Source organism: Corvus kubaryi, unplaced genomic scaffold (genome assembly GCF_017639235.1).
Source record: "Corvus kubaryi isolate FWS band 111438036 unplaced genomic scaffold, C.kubaryi_AGA036_p1.0 split3-73, whole genome shotgun sequence".
Classification (NCBI taxonomy): Eukaryota; Metazoa; Chordata; class Aves; order Passeriformes; family Corvidae; genus Corvus; species Corvus kubaryi.
In genome coordinates this window covers 515,578-534,528 of record NW_024582091.1, presented here as the reverse complement: position 1 = coordinate 534,528, position 18,951 = coordinate 515,578, and the positions used below count along the sequence as shown (strand labels likewise).

The 18,951-nt window shown below is 37.3% G+C and overlaps 1 protein-coding gene across 5 annotated transcripts in view; it reads right to left on the bottom strand.

Moving 5' to 3' along the window:
- Positions 1-2,045: 2,045 nt before the first annotated feature.
- Positions 2,046-18,951, bottom strand: part of FBXO25 (F-box protein 25) — a 30,566-nt gene continuing 13,660 nt past the window's right edge. For 2 of the 5 annotated variants that reach the window (XM_042016783.1, XM_042016784.1), the window contains exons 5-11: positions 18,342-18,434; positions 14,745-14,838; positions 13,852-14,036; positions 11,811-11,993; positions 9,602-9,745; positions 5,712-5,738; positions 2,046-3,219 (exon numbers count right to left, since the gene is read on the bottom strand). In XM_042016783.1, coding sequence (XP_041872717.1) covers positions 3,130-3,219; positions 5,712-5,738; positions 9,602-9,745; positions 11,811-11,993; positions 13,852-14,036; positions 14,745-14,838; positions 18,342-18,434 — 816 coding nt within the window. In that variant the 3' untranslated portion in view covers positions 2,046-3,129. The remainder of the gene's footprint in view (positions 3,220-5,711; positions 5,739-9,601; positions 9,746-11,810; positions 11,994-13,851; positions 14,037-14,744; positions 14,839-18,341; positions 18,435-18,951) is intronic. The other 3 variants (XM_042016785.1, XM_042016787.1, XM_042016786.1) reach the window with 2 other exon arrangements.

Sequence of the window (18,951 nt, the reverse complement as noted above, 5' to 3'; positions counted from 1 at the left end):
AATATTTAACTAGTTCATGGAACTATTCCCAAAGCTCAGTTTTGCTGAGTGTTAAAAGCTTGTAACACTGCTCATGACAATGTGATTCTGCACTTAGTGTTTAAGATTTTTTTTTTAAAGAGAGTCCTGAACTGAAATGCTTCTCAGCACATCTGTGAACATCTCCCACCTCTTCTGTTTTTTTTGTTAAACCAGAAGAAAGGTTTAAAAAGCCACCTTACTGGCTTTGGGGCCTGGTGGGCATCAAGTTGAACAAGAGCCAAGCAATGTGCCCTTGACACAAATAAGGTTAGTGGGCTACATGGACCTACCGCAGGGAGTCAAGTGAAGGGTCACAAAGATGATAAAGGTGTAAAGAAAAGGAGATGACTGGAGCATCTGTCCTGTGACAAAACACTGAGGGAGCTGGAACTATTCAGCCTGGAGAAGATAAGGCTCAGGGGGGGTCTCATCATCTAGAAATACCTGAAGGGAAGGTGGAAGGAAAAGGGAGCCAGGCTCTTGTCACTGGGCACTGAAAGGACCAGAGGGAAGAGGCATAAATCAGAACAGAGGAGGTGTGTTACCTGAACATCAGGAAATGCTCTGTTTCTGTGAGGGTAACCAAGCACTGGCACAGGCTGCCTAGAGAGGCTGTAGAGTCTCTTTCCTTGGAGATATTCAAAAGCCATCTGGACACAGTTCTGGACAAAGTCCTAGACAACCAGGTCTAGCCATCCCCGCTTCAGCTGTGCCCCTTCCACCCTCAACCAACCTGTGAGAGTAGAATGAAGCCTCTGAAATACAAGGCAGAGTCCTGTTTCTTGTCATCTTAGCTCCTGCCCTCTGAGACCAATGGGGCATATCCTGGTTATTGTAAATGGATAGCCACACACAGGAACACATCTCAGAATTTAACCTTCACCCTGTCAAAGGCTTTTTTTGCTACTGAAGAAAGAGCAATACAACAAGTAGTGAAAGGGAAAGGGAGAGTAAGCCTGACTGCTGTCACCTAACAATTCTAAGAGAACAGAAGATTAGTTTTACAAATACTGATTTTTTTCCAAACCTGTCTTAAAGTGGCTTATAAGACCTTAAAGTGATTTCTCTCCCTCCTCAATTCAGTGGCTAGGAGAGAGGTTCCTCTCAGCTCTCTTAATACCTTTCCCCAAGTGTCACTTTATTTGTCTTTTCAGTGCTGGGCAGCTCTTAGGTAACAGTGTAAGAGCTTTGCCCTCTGCCTGCAGGAGAGGTGGTTCTGCACAGTCCCTCAGCAGAGGCCTTCAGCACAAGGGGAAGAGCTCACAGCAGCATTAAACCAAATGCTGGCTTTAAAACCGTTCTGTGAAGCTCTGAGAAAGCATACATGTATTTACGGGAAGTTTTATGAAGGGTAGCAAAACTATAACCACAGTAAAGGAGTGATTAGTGGATGTCAGCTGTCACCAGCCACTGTCAAGGTTACTGAGGCCACAGAGACAGGAAAGCACCTGATCTATTACAGGAATTAAAGAAATGGGGGGCAAATTGTTGTTAAATAAGGGCTGCTGGGTCCTTAACAAATCCAGTGGCTACAGCAGTGTGTGGATGGGAATGCAAGGCTTGCAGCAATGCTCTGAATGAACAGGAATAAGAATGGATGTCCTTGGCTCCACACCTGACCATTGCTATGGCCATAGCCAACACGTGAATTGAAAGAGAAAAAAAAAAATCCACAAACCCCTGTATTGAAAAATCCACCTATCAGCAATTCAATTCAATCACCAAGATTTAAATTAACATAAAACTACTTCTTGAGGAAATAAATATTCTCTTCTTCTTGTGCAGCCTATTAACAGCCCAGCTATCCTATTAAAAAAAGGGCTAATACAACCAACTACTGTAAAGCAATAGCATTAGGACTGCTTGTATGCTTCTCATTCTGTTACCAGTTAGTACAGACAACAGGTTACAAAAAGATCTTACAAAATTCAAATTGACTCATTGCTATGCATCAAGAGGCTTCTAGGAATAACATAAAAAAATGATTTATTACACTGTAAAAAACTAGATTCAGAACAAGCAAGTGCAGAATATGGTACATGATTTATTTTTTCTGTATATTACATATTGTTAAATTTCATTGACAAACCCAAAACTTCCATAATTTTTCCTTTACCTGCTTAAGCCAAGCAATTTATTTTGTTCTACAGGATAGAACAAAATAGCTTCCTGGAGAATTGATCATCTGATTAACTTGGCAGAAGGTGCTCCAGCTCAGACTGACTGTCAGTGTTTCCCGTAGTTTGTCAGGTTAGAACCTCGGCTGGTAGTGTTCTGCCACTGTACCAGTCTAGAAATAAGCAACTCCATTCTCATTAAATTTCAATAATGTTTTCTTCTTAGAAGATGAATTAATGCAGTTGCATTTGTAGACATTCCATATAAATGAAGGCTATAGCTACCATCAGAAAGATTTCCAGTAGCCCCAGATTGGTGTCATGAGTTCTGCAGGATGTGCTAAGATAGGTTATATGTTTAATAAAGTCCTTAAGAAAAATAAATATTTTTGAATAATGTATGTACAAAAATTGGTTGTTTTCCTTCATTCATATAGGTTCAACAGCAGATATAACCAGTTATATTTTATTCACTAGCTCACAATAATTAATGCCACCTTTGTAATGATGTAGTAAGAGTCTAAGAGAATATTGGCCTATTCTTTATAATAGTGCAAATTATATGGAGGTGTTTTGAAAGCCATGGCTTCTAGAAAGAAGGATTAACAAAAAAACCCCTCCTTTGGTCCCTGCGAGAGTAGGTTAATTCTTCCATGAAATTTTCAAAACTCCCCTACATAATTTTAACCAACTATTAAGGCGTCAAAAGCATGGATTTAAAGTTGAGATTAAAGTGGCTTTTCTTGGACATGAAAAAAAGTCCACTGGAGATTTCCTGACAAAGAAATTTTCTTAATGTTTCTCCTTCTCCTCCTCTCTATTCTGCACAAAAGCAATACACCAAATAAACCTCTCTGATAATCCCCCCCATATATTTTTTTAAACTACAATAAAACATTACACTTAAATATATTGCACAAAAAGCATAACATATCCTGCCTGACTCTTCACAAAAATGGCCACAAACACAGGATAACAGCTACTGAACATCTCAAAATTTGAAGAGATCAATGAAATGCTGAGGAGATACTGGCATGAGACAGGTGTTTGGATCACTGGCTGTGCAGGGGTGTCCTGTATCCTGAAAAATGAAGGAGAAAAATAAGTAAGTTCTCTTTCCATATTCAGTCTCCCCTCACCCCTAAGTAAAGGAAAAGAAAAAAAAAAAAACCAAAAAAAGAACAATTCTCTCCTTCTACCAAAACCAGAACCCGAGTTGGAGCCCTTGAAAAAGTATCATCTTCCTTATCCATTATTTTTTGATAAGCATAACAAAAAGGCAAAAAGGCACCTGCTTTGTTGAACCTAAATTGTTGTTTTAATCAAAGCCTGACATCAGCTATTGCTTTGGGGGAAAATGACCCCCTTGCTTTGAGAATGATGGGCAGCAGATACTTCCTCAAAAAACCTGAGCAGTTTGAATTTTTGAATTCCCAGTCTTAGAAGCTTTTCTACCTTATTATGTTTTTCCCCTAATATCTTTCTTTTCCTACCTTTTCCACAAGTGAAATGAAAGCAGTGCCTTAAAAGAGAAGTTGGCACCTAGGCAAATTAGGAGTTGAGAAGTTAGACAGGATGCAAAGGCTTTTTGCAAATTCACTAAGCCTGCAGTGCTATCTTTCCTCTTACAGAAAACTGACCTCAGCAGAACTGTCTGATTATTTAAGATTCCAATTCCTCTTTGAAAAAAAAAGGTTTTGCACTTTATTAGAACCCCCTAAATGAGGGAAATGCAGAGGTGTAATGAGAAGAAGTTCCCAGACAGTTCAATTGAGAAGTTAAACAGCTTGGTCAGTGTTGTAAGGCTCAGAAGCGTCCTCACCAGGCTTTAAGGAGTTTCTCTCCCTTTTCCAGTAATGTTGATGAACTCACCATGTGAGGCAAGAAAACTAGATAAATGCATGGCCAATTGATCACAGATTACTGTGGTCTTCATTGCTTTTGTTTCCATAGGAAGTGAAATTACATGCAGTTCAGTTAATAGAAGGAAAGAATCTCTAAGGGCTTTTTTTCTCACTGCCACATTCCCACCCAAAGTCTTTGCAGCACCAAAGTACACCAGGTGAAACACATTCTAAATACTGTTCAGCTTTTCCAGTGAAATTTGTTACTCAATAGATTTATTATCTGTGTTTTTCCATTAAGTCTATAGAGGACTACATGAATATACCATGTGGTGTCAACCCCTTCCCACTTTTTTTAATAATTGCTTTAACATCACCTGAGAAACAGTTGTTAGGTTCATGACATAGAGGGAAAAACAAACACACACATGAAAAAAGAGACCCAGGTAGAACTGCCTATTAGGGGAATCTGCAGATGAGGAAGAACAAATGACCAAGACCAAAACCAGCAGTGTTAAACTTAACACCTTCATCTTGAGATGACATCTGCAAGGAAGAGCTGCACCACACCAGAAAACACTCTTAAAGGTAGTTGCTAATGGACTATTATCTTCTCTACCCATTGCCATGTCAATGTCATGTCATTACTTTCCTAGTTTCCAGGAAAAAACACCATCAGAATTGTAATTCTGGGAAGTAAGGTAGGTAGGGTTTATCCTCGTTTAGTACTAATTTATACTCCTGAATATTTTAGACTGAGTTTGTAACGTCCTATCTGCTTTCTTTGCACATCATTACAAAAACACTCTTGAAAGCTCTGCCCAGGCGGGAATTACAGGTACAATAAACATCTCAAAGATCACTTATTGGTGTTTTTAGTAATTGAAAACAAGTTTTACAGTGAAAAAGGTAACGAATAATCATAACTTCCCTGTAATTGAGTATTCCTCCTTTCAAGAGAAATATATTTTCATTGCATTTATATTAAATAAAGTGTTAAATCCTACTGATTTCAAGGTATCAAAGCTAAAGCAGACTTCTTTTAAAATAAGAAGAGAATTTCCCAGGAGGAGTGTTTACTGGCAAATGTAGTTGTTTCCCTCAAAATTTAGCATAGCTAGACATTAAGAAGCACTGTATAAGTATTCTCACCATTTCTTCATTCAGAAGGCAACAATATAATAGCTTCCCTTGACTATCCCAAGTCACATGCAGCCTGTTTTGTAGAATTTCTTTTCAGAGAGATTCTCCATAAAAGTAAATATGACTACAGCATTCCAAGTGCAATAAAATCAATTCTAGTACCTCCATATGAAAGTTATCTGAGGTACATGTTACTCTTTTCAGATTTAAGTACTAAATTAAATACATCAGGGAGTGCAGAAAACAGTTTATATTAACACTGAGTGCAGAGAAACCTATTTCTTAGCAAAATCTGGCTGATCTCACTGACACCTATGCTCATTAGAAATTGAATTATGATTCCTAGTTTAAATGGCTTTAAGAGGGAATATGGCAATAATAAAAGACAAAATGATGAAAAACTGAGATGGGAATTCATTACTACCTTTATCTAAAAGGCAACAAGAAACAAAACTATTCCTGCTGCTAAACTGACGTGCAGAAACAAAAATCAAAACAAAGAGCATCAGACGATTAGAAAGGAACACATTATTTACTTCAACATTACAGAACAGTCAGCAATGAAAACAGATGAGACAGGAAATACCTGGAGTAACAAAGCAAGGTGGTAGTCCTTTGAGATCGTGAAGGAAGCAGGAAGGAGAGCCGTAAAGTAAAAGAAGCAGAGTTAAGGTTTATTTAAGCAAAGGTTCATAAGCCATTTAGAAAAAATCTTTTATTCTTGTGGCGTATCACAAGCAGCTTTGTGAGAACCAGAATCAGCACAAGTCCCAAGAAGACTAAAACCAAGTGTTATGCAAAGGGCTTACACTGTTTTCATAAAGCCCTGGAAACTGAAAGAAGAAAAGGTATTTCAGCTTCTGTGGCCATGTCTGAGATAACTGAAGAGTGCTACTAAGTAAGCTTAAGAAAAAAGAACCTGCCAGAATTGCAATGGTGCCTAGTGGAACAGAAGAAATAGTATACACAAAAGCACTCACAAAGGCATCACACAATAATTAGTCATTACTTTTGCACTACTGAAATTATGTGTTTTTCTCAGTTTCATCATGGACAAATCCTTTAACAAGAAGTTATTTTTGAAAACAGACATTCAATATGAAAATTTTCTTATGACTCCCTCCTAACACAGAAGAGTACAAAAGCCACTGTACTTCCAACAAAGAACTTAGGAGACTCCTATGTACTATATATAAATTTACTTTGGTCACAGATCTTAGACAAGTACAGGAATACAAATGCCTCTTCCTGAAAAGCTCAAAGACTTGTTAAAAATCCCTTATGCTTATTATAGCATACTAAAAAAGTGAGAAGTCATTTCCCTACTTCAACAGTTCAATTGCTAATTCGATTCAGCAGCCATCAGTCCCTTCTTTTGCAAGGCCTTCTTTGAAAAGAACACAAAACAAGAGGGTTCTAAGAATTTCCTGTGTGTAGCCCTCTCATGTTGCGAGCAATTACATTATATTATCAGTTTCATAAACTGCTGAAAATTCTTCTCATCACTAGCTAGGCCTAGTGCTTTGGGACTATTTCAGACCCTCGTGGCTTTGGTTCTTAGAAACTCTTAACTCTCAGCACACTTACTCAAAACTACAATTTACTTGCACCGTGGATGTCCCTTAGTGTAAATCATTTCCCTAAGCAGTCTCATGCTTATGCACCACTTCTCTGTCTCCAAAACCAATTTATGGAGAGCAGTCACATTCCTTGTTAGCTTTAACACAGCTGAGTTAAGAGAAACTAATCATTCCTAGTTCTTCTTCATGCCCTGATCACTTTAGCACTTTTTTCTCTGCAACTATTCCAATGTCTTGCTTTGTTCTTTAATGAGGGAAGAAAAATAAAAATAGATGCCCTATGAAGAAGTTCAGCTACGCCTGAAGTTCTTCTGAATGCCCTTGGAAACAAAAGTTGCCTGACTTCAGAATTATACTATTAAAAGAAGAAACAAAAGTTTTACATATTATCAGCTATCTGAAGAATACAGTGCTTCCATTTGTTTCAAGACTCAAACACTTGCTACTTTCCCCTCGATAAAATAACTGATTTAACTTTTAAAATTTGGATTTGGTGGAAGTGTTTTTGTTGGCTTTTTGCTTTGGTTTTTTTGGGGTTTTTCTTGCTATGCATTACAGATACAATTGTATGTCAAGCACTCACATATATATATTTAATTTAACAATCTTTCTAATCACTGAGTGACCAGCACTACTTGACCCACATTGCCCTGTAAAAAGAGGGACAGTATTTCAGATCAAAAATTAACCTGCCCCTGCCAATAAAGGTCCCAATTATAAATAAATCAATTAATTTAACAATCTATTTCAGCCTGATCATCATTTATTTTAAGACAGAGACAAGGCTTATTAGACGCCAAGACTAGAGAAGGAACACTGCAGTGTAGGGTCACAGAATGATCAGGTCAGGAGCACCTCAGGAGGTCTCCAGCCCAGCCTCCTGCTCAAGGCAGGCTAAGCTGTGAGATCAGACCAGGCTGCTCTGAGCTTTTTCAGTCAGTTCCTGATCACATCCAAGGATGGAAAGCTGCATCAGCTCTATGGTCAAACTGTTCCCTTGCTTGGCTGTCCTCATGGCAGGCTCTTCTGTCCCTCTGAAGCAGTCTTCTCCAGCCACTCCTCACAGGGCAAGTCCTCCAGCCTCCCTGATTATATGACCCTCACCTGAACTTCCTCCAGTTTACCAGTATCTTCTTTGTACTGGAGGCCTCACTGGATGCAGTATCCCAGATGGTCTAATGAGTGCAGCATGAAAAGGGATAATGGCTTTCCTCAACATGCTGACTGTGCTCTTGTTAAAACAGCTGATCCCAAACACCTGCTCCAGTATTTTTGTGCAGAAGCACACAACTAATCTATAACTGCACTGTAACTTTAAGACCTGCCCAAATCTCTAGGATGAGGCAGTCAGCACCAGAATGGTGATCTAGGAGGTACTGCTCATCAATCCAAAGTACCTTTAGAACTTCCTGTGCTGTGTTTCAAAGAATTTAAAAGTCCAAGACAAGCCCTATTATTCCAGCAGTAGATTGGAACAGGTGTCTTATCACCTTGACTACTATAATCTACTACTGGAATACTACTGCAACCTGCACAGGTTCACTGCCTCTTCCTGTCACACCATCTCCAAAGTTAAACATTTAACTCCAAACACATTTAAAGTAATTCCTAATATTAGAGTCTTGTACTTTCAATTATACAAAGATCAAAATGAGAGAAATCTAGTGTAGAAAGCATCAACTCTTTACACAGTGAAGGCAGACAATCCAAAGAAATCTGATACCACAAACACCCATCTAAATGCATCTGTGTATTTACGTTTGAAATCTCCCCTTTCAAAGAGAGGCTTTACCCTACATATGGAGCTACAAGCTAAAGACTTACTCCACTGCAATAAAGGTTCTTCGTCATTCTTGACACAGATCCTTCAGCAAATGTCCGGGCTTTTCACAGTAGAAGCCAATTCTGGCTACCTGCTTTCCTACTATTAATTTTGCAGAACATTACTACCGGGAAGGGCTCCCGTGATATCAAAAATACTCAAGATAACATAATTAAGGAACATGCTATCTCTAGCAGGATTTAGCTTATCCTGCTAAACAGCCTAGGCTTTTCAAAGGAAAATAAAGTCTCACATTGACATACAACTTCTCTTAAAAATCATATAAATATGACACAAGAGCAACTAATTTATGTTAATTAGAATACAAATAATATGATTGTTTTCCAAGATTTCTCAAACACTTCTTACTCTGCTGTCCACTTAACACTATCCATATCTGATCTTTCAGCTGCAAAATTAAAGAAGTCTCACTAATTAGAAGGCTTTGTTATAGTGCAACACAGTAAAAGCAGGACTATGTAATCCCACATGTTAAAGAGAAGGATGCTCTACTGAAATTAATATCATGCCCTACTGAAATTAAAATGATCCTGTAAGACAACATATGCTTCATGGTAAACCTCAAGACTAGGGTAAAACACACTCTGGATAAAGTTTTACATTCCTCCAAGCTTCATATGGGACAGAAACAAAAAAATATAAAAATACAGACCTCTACACCACTGTGGTAGGAAAAATGTAGTAATTATTTCTCATTAGAGATGAACTGATTACCATGGCATCATTAGAAAACACTAACTTCAGACTAGTCCCTCACAACTTTCCATAAGATCAAATTAATAAAAGTAGACAGTAACTCTTTCCACATGGCACTTTTCACTGCAATTCTAAGTACTGAGGTTATCAGATATCAAGAAGTAAGAAGGCAAGATTAAGAACAACTTTAGAATTTAATATGGATTTTCTGGAAGTTTTATACATTATAATAAAGTCAGATATTAGTTACCCAATCACATTTCATATGAGAAAGCTGACAAGATGACCTTAATATTTTTCCTTGCAGATGATCATCTGTTTGAACTTATTTCTGATTATCTGTTTCAAAGCTCTTACCTTCCAAAACAGAATACTACAGTGTCGACAGAAATGCAAGGTGTCCCCATACTGTTCCTTTATTGGGTAACATTTCTGAAGTGCAAAGTACATCAGCTTCCAGTCAATGTGACCTTTCTCTGATGGAATCAAATGCCTACAAAACTAGACATAAAATTAATATCTTCCTTTAAAATTGCTATAGTCAATGCAGGCAAAGGACAGGGGAATGTGGGGAGAAGGTTGTTAAACTGAAGTTTTGTAACTAGAATTCTTAGAAGTCAGTATTATGACATCATACATCTCTGCAAAGCAGTGAGAGAGATCTGGCCACAAAAAAGATAGAAGGCAAAGACTAAAAATGGAAGAGTGCATATTTGCCAAGAAAAACTAGGCCATACACAGCTGATCTAATTCTACTGTCTCAATATTATTCTAATTATAGTCAAGAAGCATTTAACAAAACAATATTTAGAGCTGTAAGCAATTAATTTTATCCTTTAAAAAAAACCCAAACCACTCAGGAATAAGATTTAGAAACATGATTGTGCATTATGGATAGCGGTTTTCTGATAAAGCATTATGGATTTATATAAAGCTCTTTAATTTTAAAAGCATATACATGATTATTTTTCACATTTGGTTGTGATCTTTCTAGAAGGATAGCAATAATTAGTGATTGATGTACTTCTTGAGGACCTAATCTGCATGTAAAGATCAGCTGATGCACAACAGCTATCTCCCCCCAGCTTGAGAGATAGCCAAGGTTTCTTAACTATGTATTTATAAAAGACTTCTGTTCCACTCAGTGTGGATTAATGCTAATACATTGAGGGCTTTCTTCATTCAGAAGACAATTCCTGGATGGGGAGAGAATAGCACTGCTTTTCTGATTTCAGCTACACTTCACTTTGTTTCATAATGGCTCTTATTTTTTCCAACAGTGCTCTTCAGATATCAATTATATTTTTGTGGTTGTTTCAATGGTTCAACAAATATACTGCAGAGGACACAAAAAAAAAAACAACCTAACGTGATTCTGTGGCTTATTAAGACAGAAAACTTTTAAAGAGAGGAAGCAGAATTTGATATGGCAGAATAAATAAAATCATTAGATTTCTATCATTTATAACTTAGTAAGAAATTGAATGTGAACATTCAGGACATACTGGAAACACTGTACAAGAGTACTTTATGTGGCATAGGGATAGCTAATTTCACTGAAATCCTCAAGGATCTTTTTCCCTGCATTACCCTAGTATAAGAAGTTCCTCTCTAACCAGTTTTGTCACTGTTCAATAGAGCTTACCTCATCTACCCTCAAAATCCACTCAACTGCTACATAAGCTTAAATTTGTTATCCTTGTAACTTCACCTTGAATTCTTCTGGGCTGCTTCTGAAGATGGGTTTTCAGTTTGCTTTTGTCTGTCTAGTTTTTCCACAGTTACTTCTAAAACCTTTCATGTTACAAAAAAAAAAATCTTATCTGGGTCAACTGTGCATGAGTTAATTGATCTTCAGTTCTGTCTTACCCATCACAAAAATACTTAATCTGGTAGTCACCAAGCAACTTCAACCTGTCAGATTTTTAAGAATGGGCACTTGCGCTTCCTCCAGTACGGAATGTACTAGGCTTCAAAAGCTCTTCCTCCAGCTCTCATGAGGTAACTTTCTTAGGTTTATTTTCACTTAGTCTGATTTTTTTCCCAGCATTTATTAATGGGAGAAAACGAAGACAGTTCTGGAGTCATTCCTAGATTACTTTAATGCTCTTTATGAGGAAGTGACAGGAAAGTCCTACTTCTCTTTTTGTTATTAATTTCAAAGCACTTGTTCTAGGCTTCTTAGCAAAAATTCAGTTTGGCTTCTCCAGAATTTTCACGTATGTTAAAAGTCTGAGCAACCTGTCTGCCTACCTTAGTAAAGCAAGCTCTACTTTAGGGGAACACTTTAGAGGTATCCTCTACAACACTGGTTAGGCAGCTTTTAAAAAAGCCCATCTTGTAATAGACATTTTTAAAAATAATGGAAAGAACAGCCCAGTAGTTATCCTAAACTCACAGACATACTGAAGGCAATATTTAGGAGGAATCAAGCCCCAAATACAGAGAAAACTCATGATTACTGCACAATGATAAACTTTTAATCCCAAAAAGGGCAAGTTCATGCTCCACTATTAGTATATAGTATCAAAAAGGCTACATTTATACAAATAACAGAGTTTATTACCTGCTTTTCTGCAAAATGGTACTGGCAGAGTTTTTTCCACAACTGTCTGTCTTCACTAAGCATATACAAAGTTGGGGTCACTTGACCCAGAGTAATAATGTCCCAGCCATCAGAGAACCTGTATAAGATGTTATTCAGCATATGGAGAGGGAGATCACTAAGCGTAAGTCCATTGTTGACTTGCTGGAAATAAGAGTTGGAGACTTTTAGCTACAGAAAACATTACAGTATAAAGTACAAATAAAATTCTTTACTTTAGAGGTATCTTAGGTCTTAGTTTAGTTTTATCAAATCATTAAGTAAAATCTATGGTTAATTCTTGCCTACAACTATTCTCTAACTGCTGTTGAAAATTCAAATGACTAATGGTACAGAAGGAGCAACAGACCGTAAGTTTATAACTCACGGCTTTCTTACTGTTAAAATAAACATATCCTAAATTCATTATTTAAATTTCAAATAATTTTTGAAACACTTCTGCTCTCTCAGTATCATGCAGTCTTGAAAACTATAATATAGTCATTTCCATCTTTAGTGTTCTAAACCCTTAACTATAGTAAAGGTATGAACCAATTATTTCTAACTTGTTGGATCACTACAGTTTCTCAATTTTTATTAAGAAACAAAACACATGTCAACTTGCCTTAAGACAACTAGAGCACAGAATAGAATACAGAATACAGGACTGAAGATCAGAGATACAAAATGAAAGCATTATGGAAGTCAGAGGCAGAAGAGAGCAGGATAATTTCTGAACTCTGGAGACAGTTCCCCCTCATATATAAATGAGAAGATCTGCAGAGCTGAGAGATTAGAGCACTGAGAAAGTTTTCATTAAGACTGTACACCTCTGTGAACTGTAGTGGGGTAAGCTACGCCACAGCTCCTACATGACTAAAGCTGGAGCCCCCAGTGCCAGGCGGCAGAGGCTCAGGAGGCTGGAGGCAGTGCCCGGCTGCCAGTGAGGGAGCACGGGCAGTGCCAGCGCCAGGGAGCAGAGCTGCCCCAGCCCAAGGCGGTGGCAGCACAGCAGCCCTGCACCCGCGGGCTCGCACTTCTGTTTCCTTCTGAGCCATCTGGTACTGCTGGGGCTGTACCTCTGTTGAGGAATGAATATGTGAGTACTACAGATGCAAGATTTCTCATGGGCTACTTCAGCCAACATCAAAACAGCTCCAAGGAATTGTCACGCTGGAAGGAAACAAGCACAGCAGTAACTGCACTGTCTGTGCAGAAGTGTCTGTGCTCTGGTTGCCTGGCACATGAAAACTGCTGAGACCAGGTTCCTCATTTCTCCTTTCTATTCCAAAAGTAGCTCGTTTATTCAGATGACCAGCTCACATAGAAAGGACAATTTCAAAATTTCATAGCTGAAAGCCAGGAGATAAAACACTTGTATGACTTTACAGTGAGTGATATCTTATAGCATTTCTTCCAGGAGTAACCCAGCCAGATTAAAAAAAAATTGCCTGCTTATTATCAGAAGTTTCCACTATAAAACCCTGGAATAGTGCATACCACATGCTTTGAAACACAGTCACATGAGGAGAATCCAGATGCTGAAGTCATTATCTTTTCTTATTTTTTACAAAAGCAACTGTGCTAATGAATAAATCTGCAAAATTGCTACTTGAATAATTTCTTTTTTTCCTCTTTTCTTGATACACCTCCAGAATGCCTTTTAGATTTTTATTTCTTCATTTGTAGAAAACTTATTTTGGAATTTAAAATTTGGGGGTTTTCCCCCATCTCTATCTGACAATCTAGAGAATTTTTTTTAACTTGAGAGAGAAAATAAATTCTATCTCTACTACAAACCAGCAGTACAGACATTGTAGCAGTTTTCATTAGCAAAAAGCTATTAACACATTAGAAAATTAAGTTGATGCCATTTAATTAATTTCATATTACTTCTTTAAAAACCAAAAGAAGTAAAACTGTTTAAAATGTATTTGAAACTTGGTTCACTTACAGATCCTCAATCAATATTCAACATAATCTCCCTCCCCCAAATATTATTTAATATGATTTAATAATATACCTTGTTCATCTGAAGGTTTTTTAATTGTTGTTGCCACAGAAGGATAGTTTCTAATCGGCAAATCCAAATATTGATGTTGCCTACCAACACAGATTTTCCTACTCCCCTAATCAGTATACAGAGAGTAGAACTCAGATCCTGTAGAAGATCTTTGATCAATCGTGGATTATACTGGTCTTCCATAACTGGAAAACAAAACAAACCAAATACAGTTTTGGTTCACAGAGTTAACCAAGCTAATCAACACCTTTTCTAGGGGAACTAATTACAACTCAGTTGTTTGTGTACAAAAATGCCCTAATTCCCACCATGACATTCACTGGTGCCGTTCCATATATGCAAGATCAATAATTAACAATTTCACAGGCAAATTTGCTGCAACATTTCAAGCTATGCATTTGCAAACTTAATGCCAAACAGCTAGCTATAAATCCGATTTCTTCAGTTCAAAGCAGACAGTATAACATCTCCATTTAGTGTGGTTACCAGAAAAAAAGAAAAATCAATAAAATGTAATGTCTTTTTCTTAAAATAATCAAAACATATGTATTTTGAGTCTCAATACATCATGCAAACTTAAGCCCAAACATTTTATTAACCTAAAAGCTTTCACATTTTGTGAAGAGTATAATTTAACAGTAACCAATAATTTCTGAATAGAATCGAAATGTCACTTAATTTCACCAACCTGTTCAATAGACATTATTCAATAACTAAGAGAAAACAACTTATTGCAATCATGCAATGGGAAGTATGAAACCTTGCACTAAGCATGCTATTGCTATGTCTTACAATGTAAAAATGGTAATAAAACTAACAAAAAAAAAATCAATTAATAGCTTAGTTACAGCAATTAAATCTGAACAGTCAGATTAAAAATCCTTGGGTCTTACCCTTCTGCACAATTTTGTCCAAAATGTTAAAGTAGTTCTTCTGTGCTGCACCACTCAGTGAAGTTAACTGGGATTTTGCAATTAACTGCAAAAGCTAAGATAAAAAATTAAAAGTCAGAAGGACGGAAGTAAAACATGATTTAAAATGCACACTTAGTGCATACACTCACCTACAACAGCCTGGCATTTTGTGAAAATATAACTACAGAGTTCAGAAGACAAAGTAAGATATGTGGAAAGCTTTAGGCATTCCCACTGGCATCCAATGAACAATTCCTGAAGGATGTACATTTTCAAAATACTGTACAAATACTGGTGCTTATCTCTGACAAAGCAGATGACATACAGACTTTATGAGCTGTAGTGAAGTAACAGAGAGAATCTGTTTCAGGGGCTCACAAATGCAAACATGAACTTGGATGTACCTGGATCCTGAAATCCCTGACAGGTTCGGTGGCCAGGAACATCACCCTGAACTGATACCAGCTACCAGAATTACAGCTTCTGAGTGAAAGTATCATACTGGTCAAACTGAAGTGTGATGGATTTAGTGCACTACTTTCTACTCATGGAGAGGAAATACCCTTTTTTGCCTAAACTAGGGGGAAAAAAAAATTCCTGTATTACTCCTACATTCAGGTCCCTGGTAGAATAAACCACAGTGGTCTTATAATCAGCAGTGTACAAACCATGTCAGTAACTTTCCTTTGGGAATGGTTTAGGGCAAAAACCAAAACAGTTTAAGTTCTTTCTGCACATGAATGCCAAGATATAGCTACTAGAGGCAGCCCTTGCTCCATTCTGGCACATTTGCTTTTATATTTTAGATTCATTTTTGTAGCTGATAAGAACCATTAGCTCTTCAACAAAAAATGGTCTCTTATTATGAGAGACTTTGATGTTGTGACATTATTACAATGTTTAAAGGTGTGGCACTGAGCTTTGCAATTGCACTTTATAACAGTGAGTTCAGAACAAGTGTTCTCAACATACTGGAAAGGGAAAGCAGGGAGCAGAAAACACCATTCCCTACAGAGTGCTCCTGTGTAGGGTAGCATCAAGTGTTGGCACAGAGGATGAAAGAGATCAAGCTTGCCAAAAATTATATTGTATCTTCATTTCTAAAACACCAATTTGACACTTCACTCAACATTAATCTTCCTTGGGAGGAAGAAAGAATACACCTGTTCTGTCCCTGATTTAATAATGTTCCTTCTGGCTTCTCTGCACGATCGCTGACAAAACATTATGTACTATGAAAGAAAGAAATAATTATCCTGATGTATTTAAATACAAGCACTCTTGTCTCAAAAATTATATAAACAGGTATCAGGATCTTTTTGTTGGCTTTTTCAAAGCCTATTAGCTTGATTAATAATTTGGAATATACCTAGAGGTCTCTGGCAGTCTGCCAGTTCAAGCAAGTAGGTACATTTCTCTTGATTAAAAAAAAAAAAAAAAATCAGTTATGTTGCTCAGTCTAAAGATCAAATCAAAAGACAAATTCCACCTCACTGATTTTAATGAAGATTACAATTTCAGTGAAAGGTAATATGCAAGGATTAAGACAATTTTAGCAAAAGCAAGGTAGGAGGACTACAAGGATCTGACACACTGATACAAGCAGAGCCATCCATAGCTTATGTTGTCTACTACAGATTATAACTTTGAATGGATCATCTCTTCAGTCAGATGGAAAAATTTGGAAAAAACCAACCCATATCAAATTCTATGTATCAAAATTTAACAGCTACGAAGTTATCAATATACTACAGCACCATCCAATACAAAAATCTAACTGATCCTATCTTCTCCCCCTCACTCCTCATCCTAAAAGGGTCCTGGACAGACATCTATATTAACTTTTAATAATGAATGGCATATTTTTACTTAGTTGGAGAATCATCTTGGTGGCCTGGGATCAAAGAAGAACTAGAGTAGGGATTGATCTTTAAAAAAAAGTATTCTTGATTTATACCTTGCTATCAACAAGCAGCCACCACCTAAGGGGAACTGCTGCAAAGACAAATTAAAGTTTTGTATTTGTAAAACAATTCTAAATTTTAAAAGTTCCAAACAAATTCTGAAACATTTAGAGGATTTTGAAAGTCTATCTACTATTTTAAATTCACATAGATTCCTTAGGGTCTATTATTAACAGACTAATGGTTTGGATCGCAAAGCCAAATTTCTGAATTTTAAAAGTAGTGCTCCTGCCTCAATGATCTTAAGCCTGACTGACTAAACCAGCATTTTGTATTCCTTGGCAAACAGAAGAAAAACTGGTCAACGTGCTTATGTTGGACTTTGCACTTTGACTTGATCAACTGTTTCGAGTAACCCAGTTTAGGCACTGCAGCATCTAAAACAAATGCAAAATTCTAGATCTGCATTCCTTTTACCTGCTTGCTGTTCAAGTGAGGCGCCCAAGGTTGACACCATTTATACGAATCACCTTTTGTAGGTGCTTTGTTTTTTTTCTTCCTACTGTTCAAGGCTGAAAAGTCTTGGGAAAGATCACAGCTCTTGATTCTTCTCCCAAAACAGCATTAAAAAGTAATGTTCTAAACCACAACACATACATGTACCAAAAAACCCCGAAACCCTGCAAGGGAAACAAACCAGGCAAGTACACTAACCACTACCCTGGAAGCAAACTCTTTTTGCTTTGTTTCCACATCTCTTGTTTTTCTGAAAGTACAATACATTGCCTCAGCTTCACAGGGAATGATAGAATGTGTTTTCTCTCCAAATACTGCACAGCCTAGTGGTAAGGGTGTTCTCCTGGTATGTTTATTTAATTTTTATTTGTGTCTTTTCAACTTCTGGATGCATTCCAACAAATACAATACTTGTGAACAGCCTCACCACAGAACTGAACTCTAGTCCTGATGTGACTCACATTTTGAGCTTCTCTAGGAGCTGGAACAAGCACGTTATTGCATCAGGTTAGATAATAAAATAAACCTGGGGCTAGAAAGAAATCAGTATCCCCAGAACAGGCATTTCCAAATGGACAGCTGGTTAGGCATTGAGGTAATTAAGGCTGGAGTCTCAAGTTTTAAGGGATGTTAAAGACAAATGCATAGATATCTTCTCCTTGATAAAAAAATTGTGCAGTCAGTCACAGGACTAGTAAGAAGTTGCAGAAGATACCGAAATATCAAAATATTTACACATCAAGTATTCTTCTGGAAATTGTTATTTTAAGCGTATTTAAGATGTAGCAAATATTTAAGATGAGTAACACTTTGCTATTTTTGGTTGTATAGAAATTGTTTTACTTTTAAAGAGAGTTCATTACCCAGACTGACGAACAACAGTTGAAACTACCATCAATGTCTCCCTCTAAATACACAGCACACTGGCCATCACCATCCCCCTCTAGCTATAGGCTTTCAGACAGCCATATACTGATTTTTCACCAAAGAAAATTTACTCAGTTTAAAGTTGTTTCTTGCATTATAAATTACATGTGAACAGGGTATTTACACAATTACAAACCGTTACCTGTTCAGTGCAAAAATACTCCTTTTGTACACACAGGCACATCAGCAAATGCATTTTTCTAATATGCATATAAAATAAAGAGCTTACTTTGACCACGTAATTGAACCTCCTGATGTCCTGAATCGCACTTGAAAAGTCTAAGCGGTTAAACGCTTCTCCCAAGGTGCAATAGCCGTGTCTCTGAGAAGAGGAAAAAACACACTTTAAATGAAAGGAAACAAAGACAAAATTGAGCAAAACATTCAGAAAAGCACGCTGACATGCAGCTAATGCTAATGGATACCATGCTCCCTGGAAATACAGTGCCTCTAGACTGAAGAGTTCTTTTTTCTACAAGAAATTAAATGAAACCAGATATGCTATTTGTAACTAACAGGTACATAGGCAAGGCCTTTCAATTCATACTAAATGTGTAATCTGGCATCACTGGTATTTGATTTCCCTGGGAATCTACTCCACTCTTGCAGAGTGTCACGATGCTGGCATTTGCCATGCACAAGGAAGAGCTTGCTTGTACAGCAATCTGAGCCTACAAGTATGAGAATTATCTGATTCACACTTCAGGGTAAGAACACAGCTAGTTGCTTCTGGGATCAGAAGAACAAATGGTCTCAACATCAAATAGAATTTATTTTGGTGCTAGAAGCTTAGGCACCACAAGCAAAACCAACTGCATTTCCTTTGGTACTTCTCCACA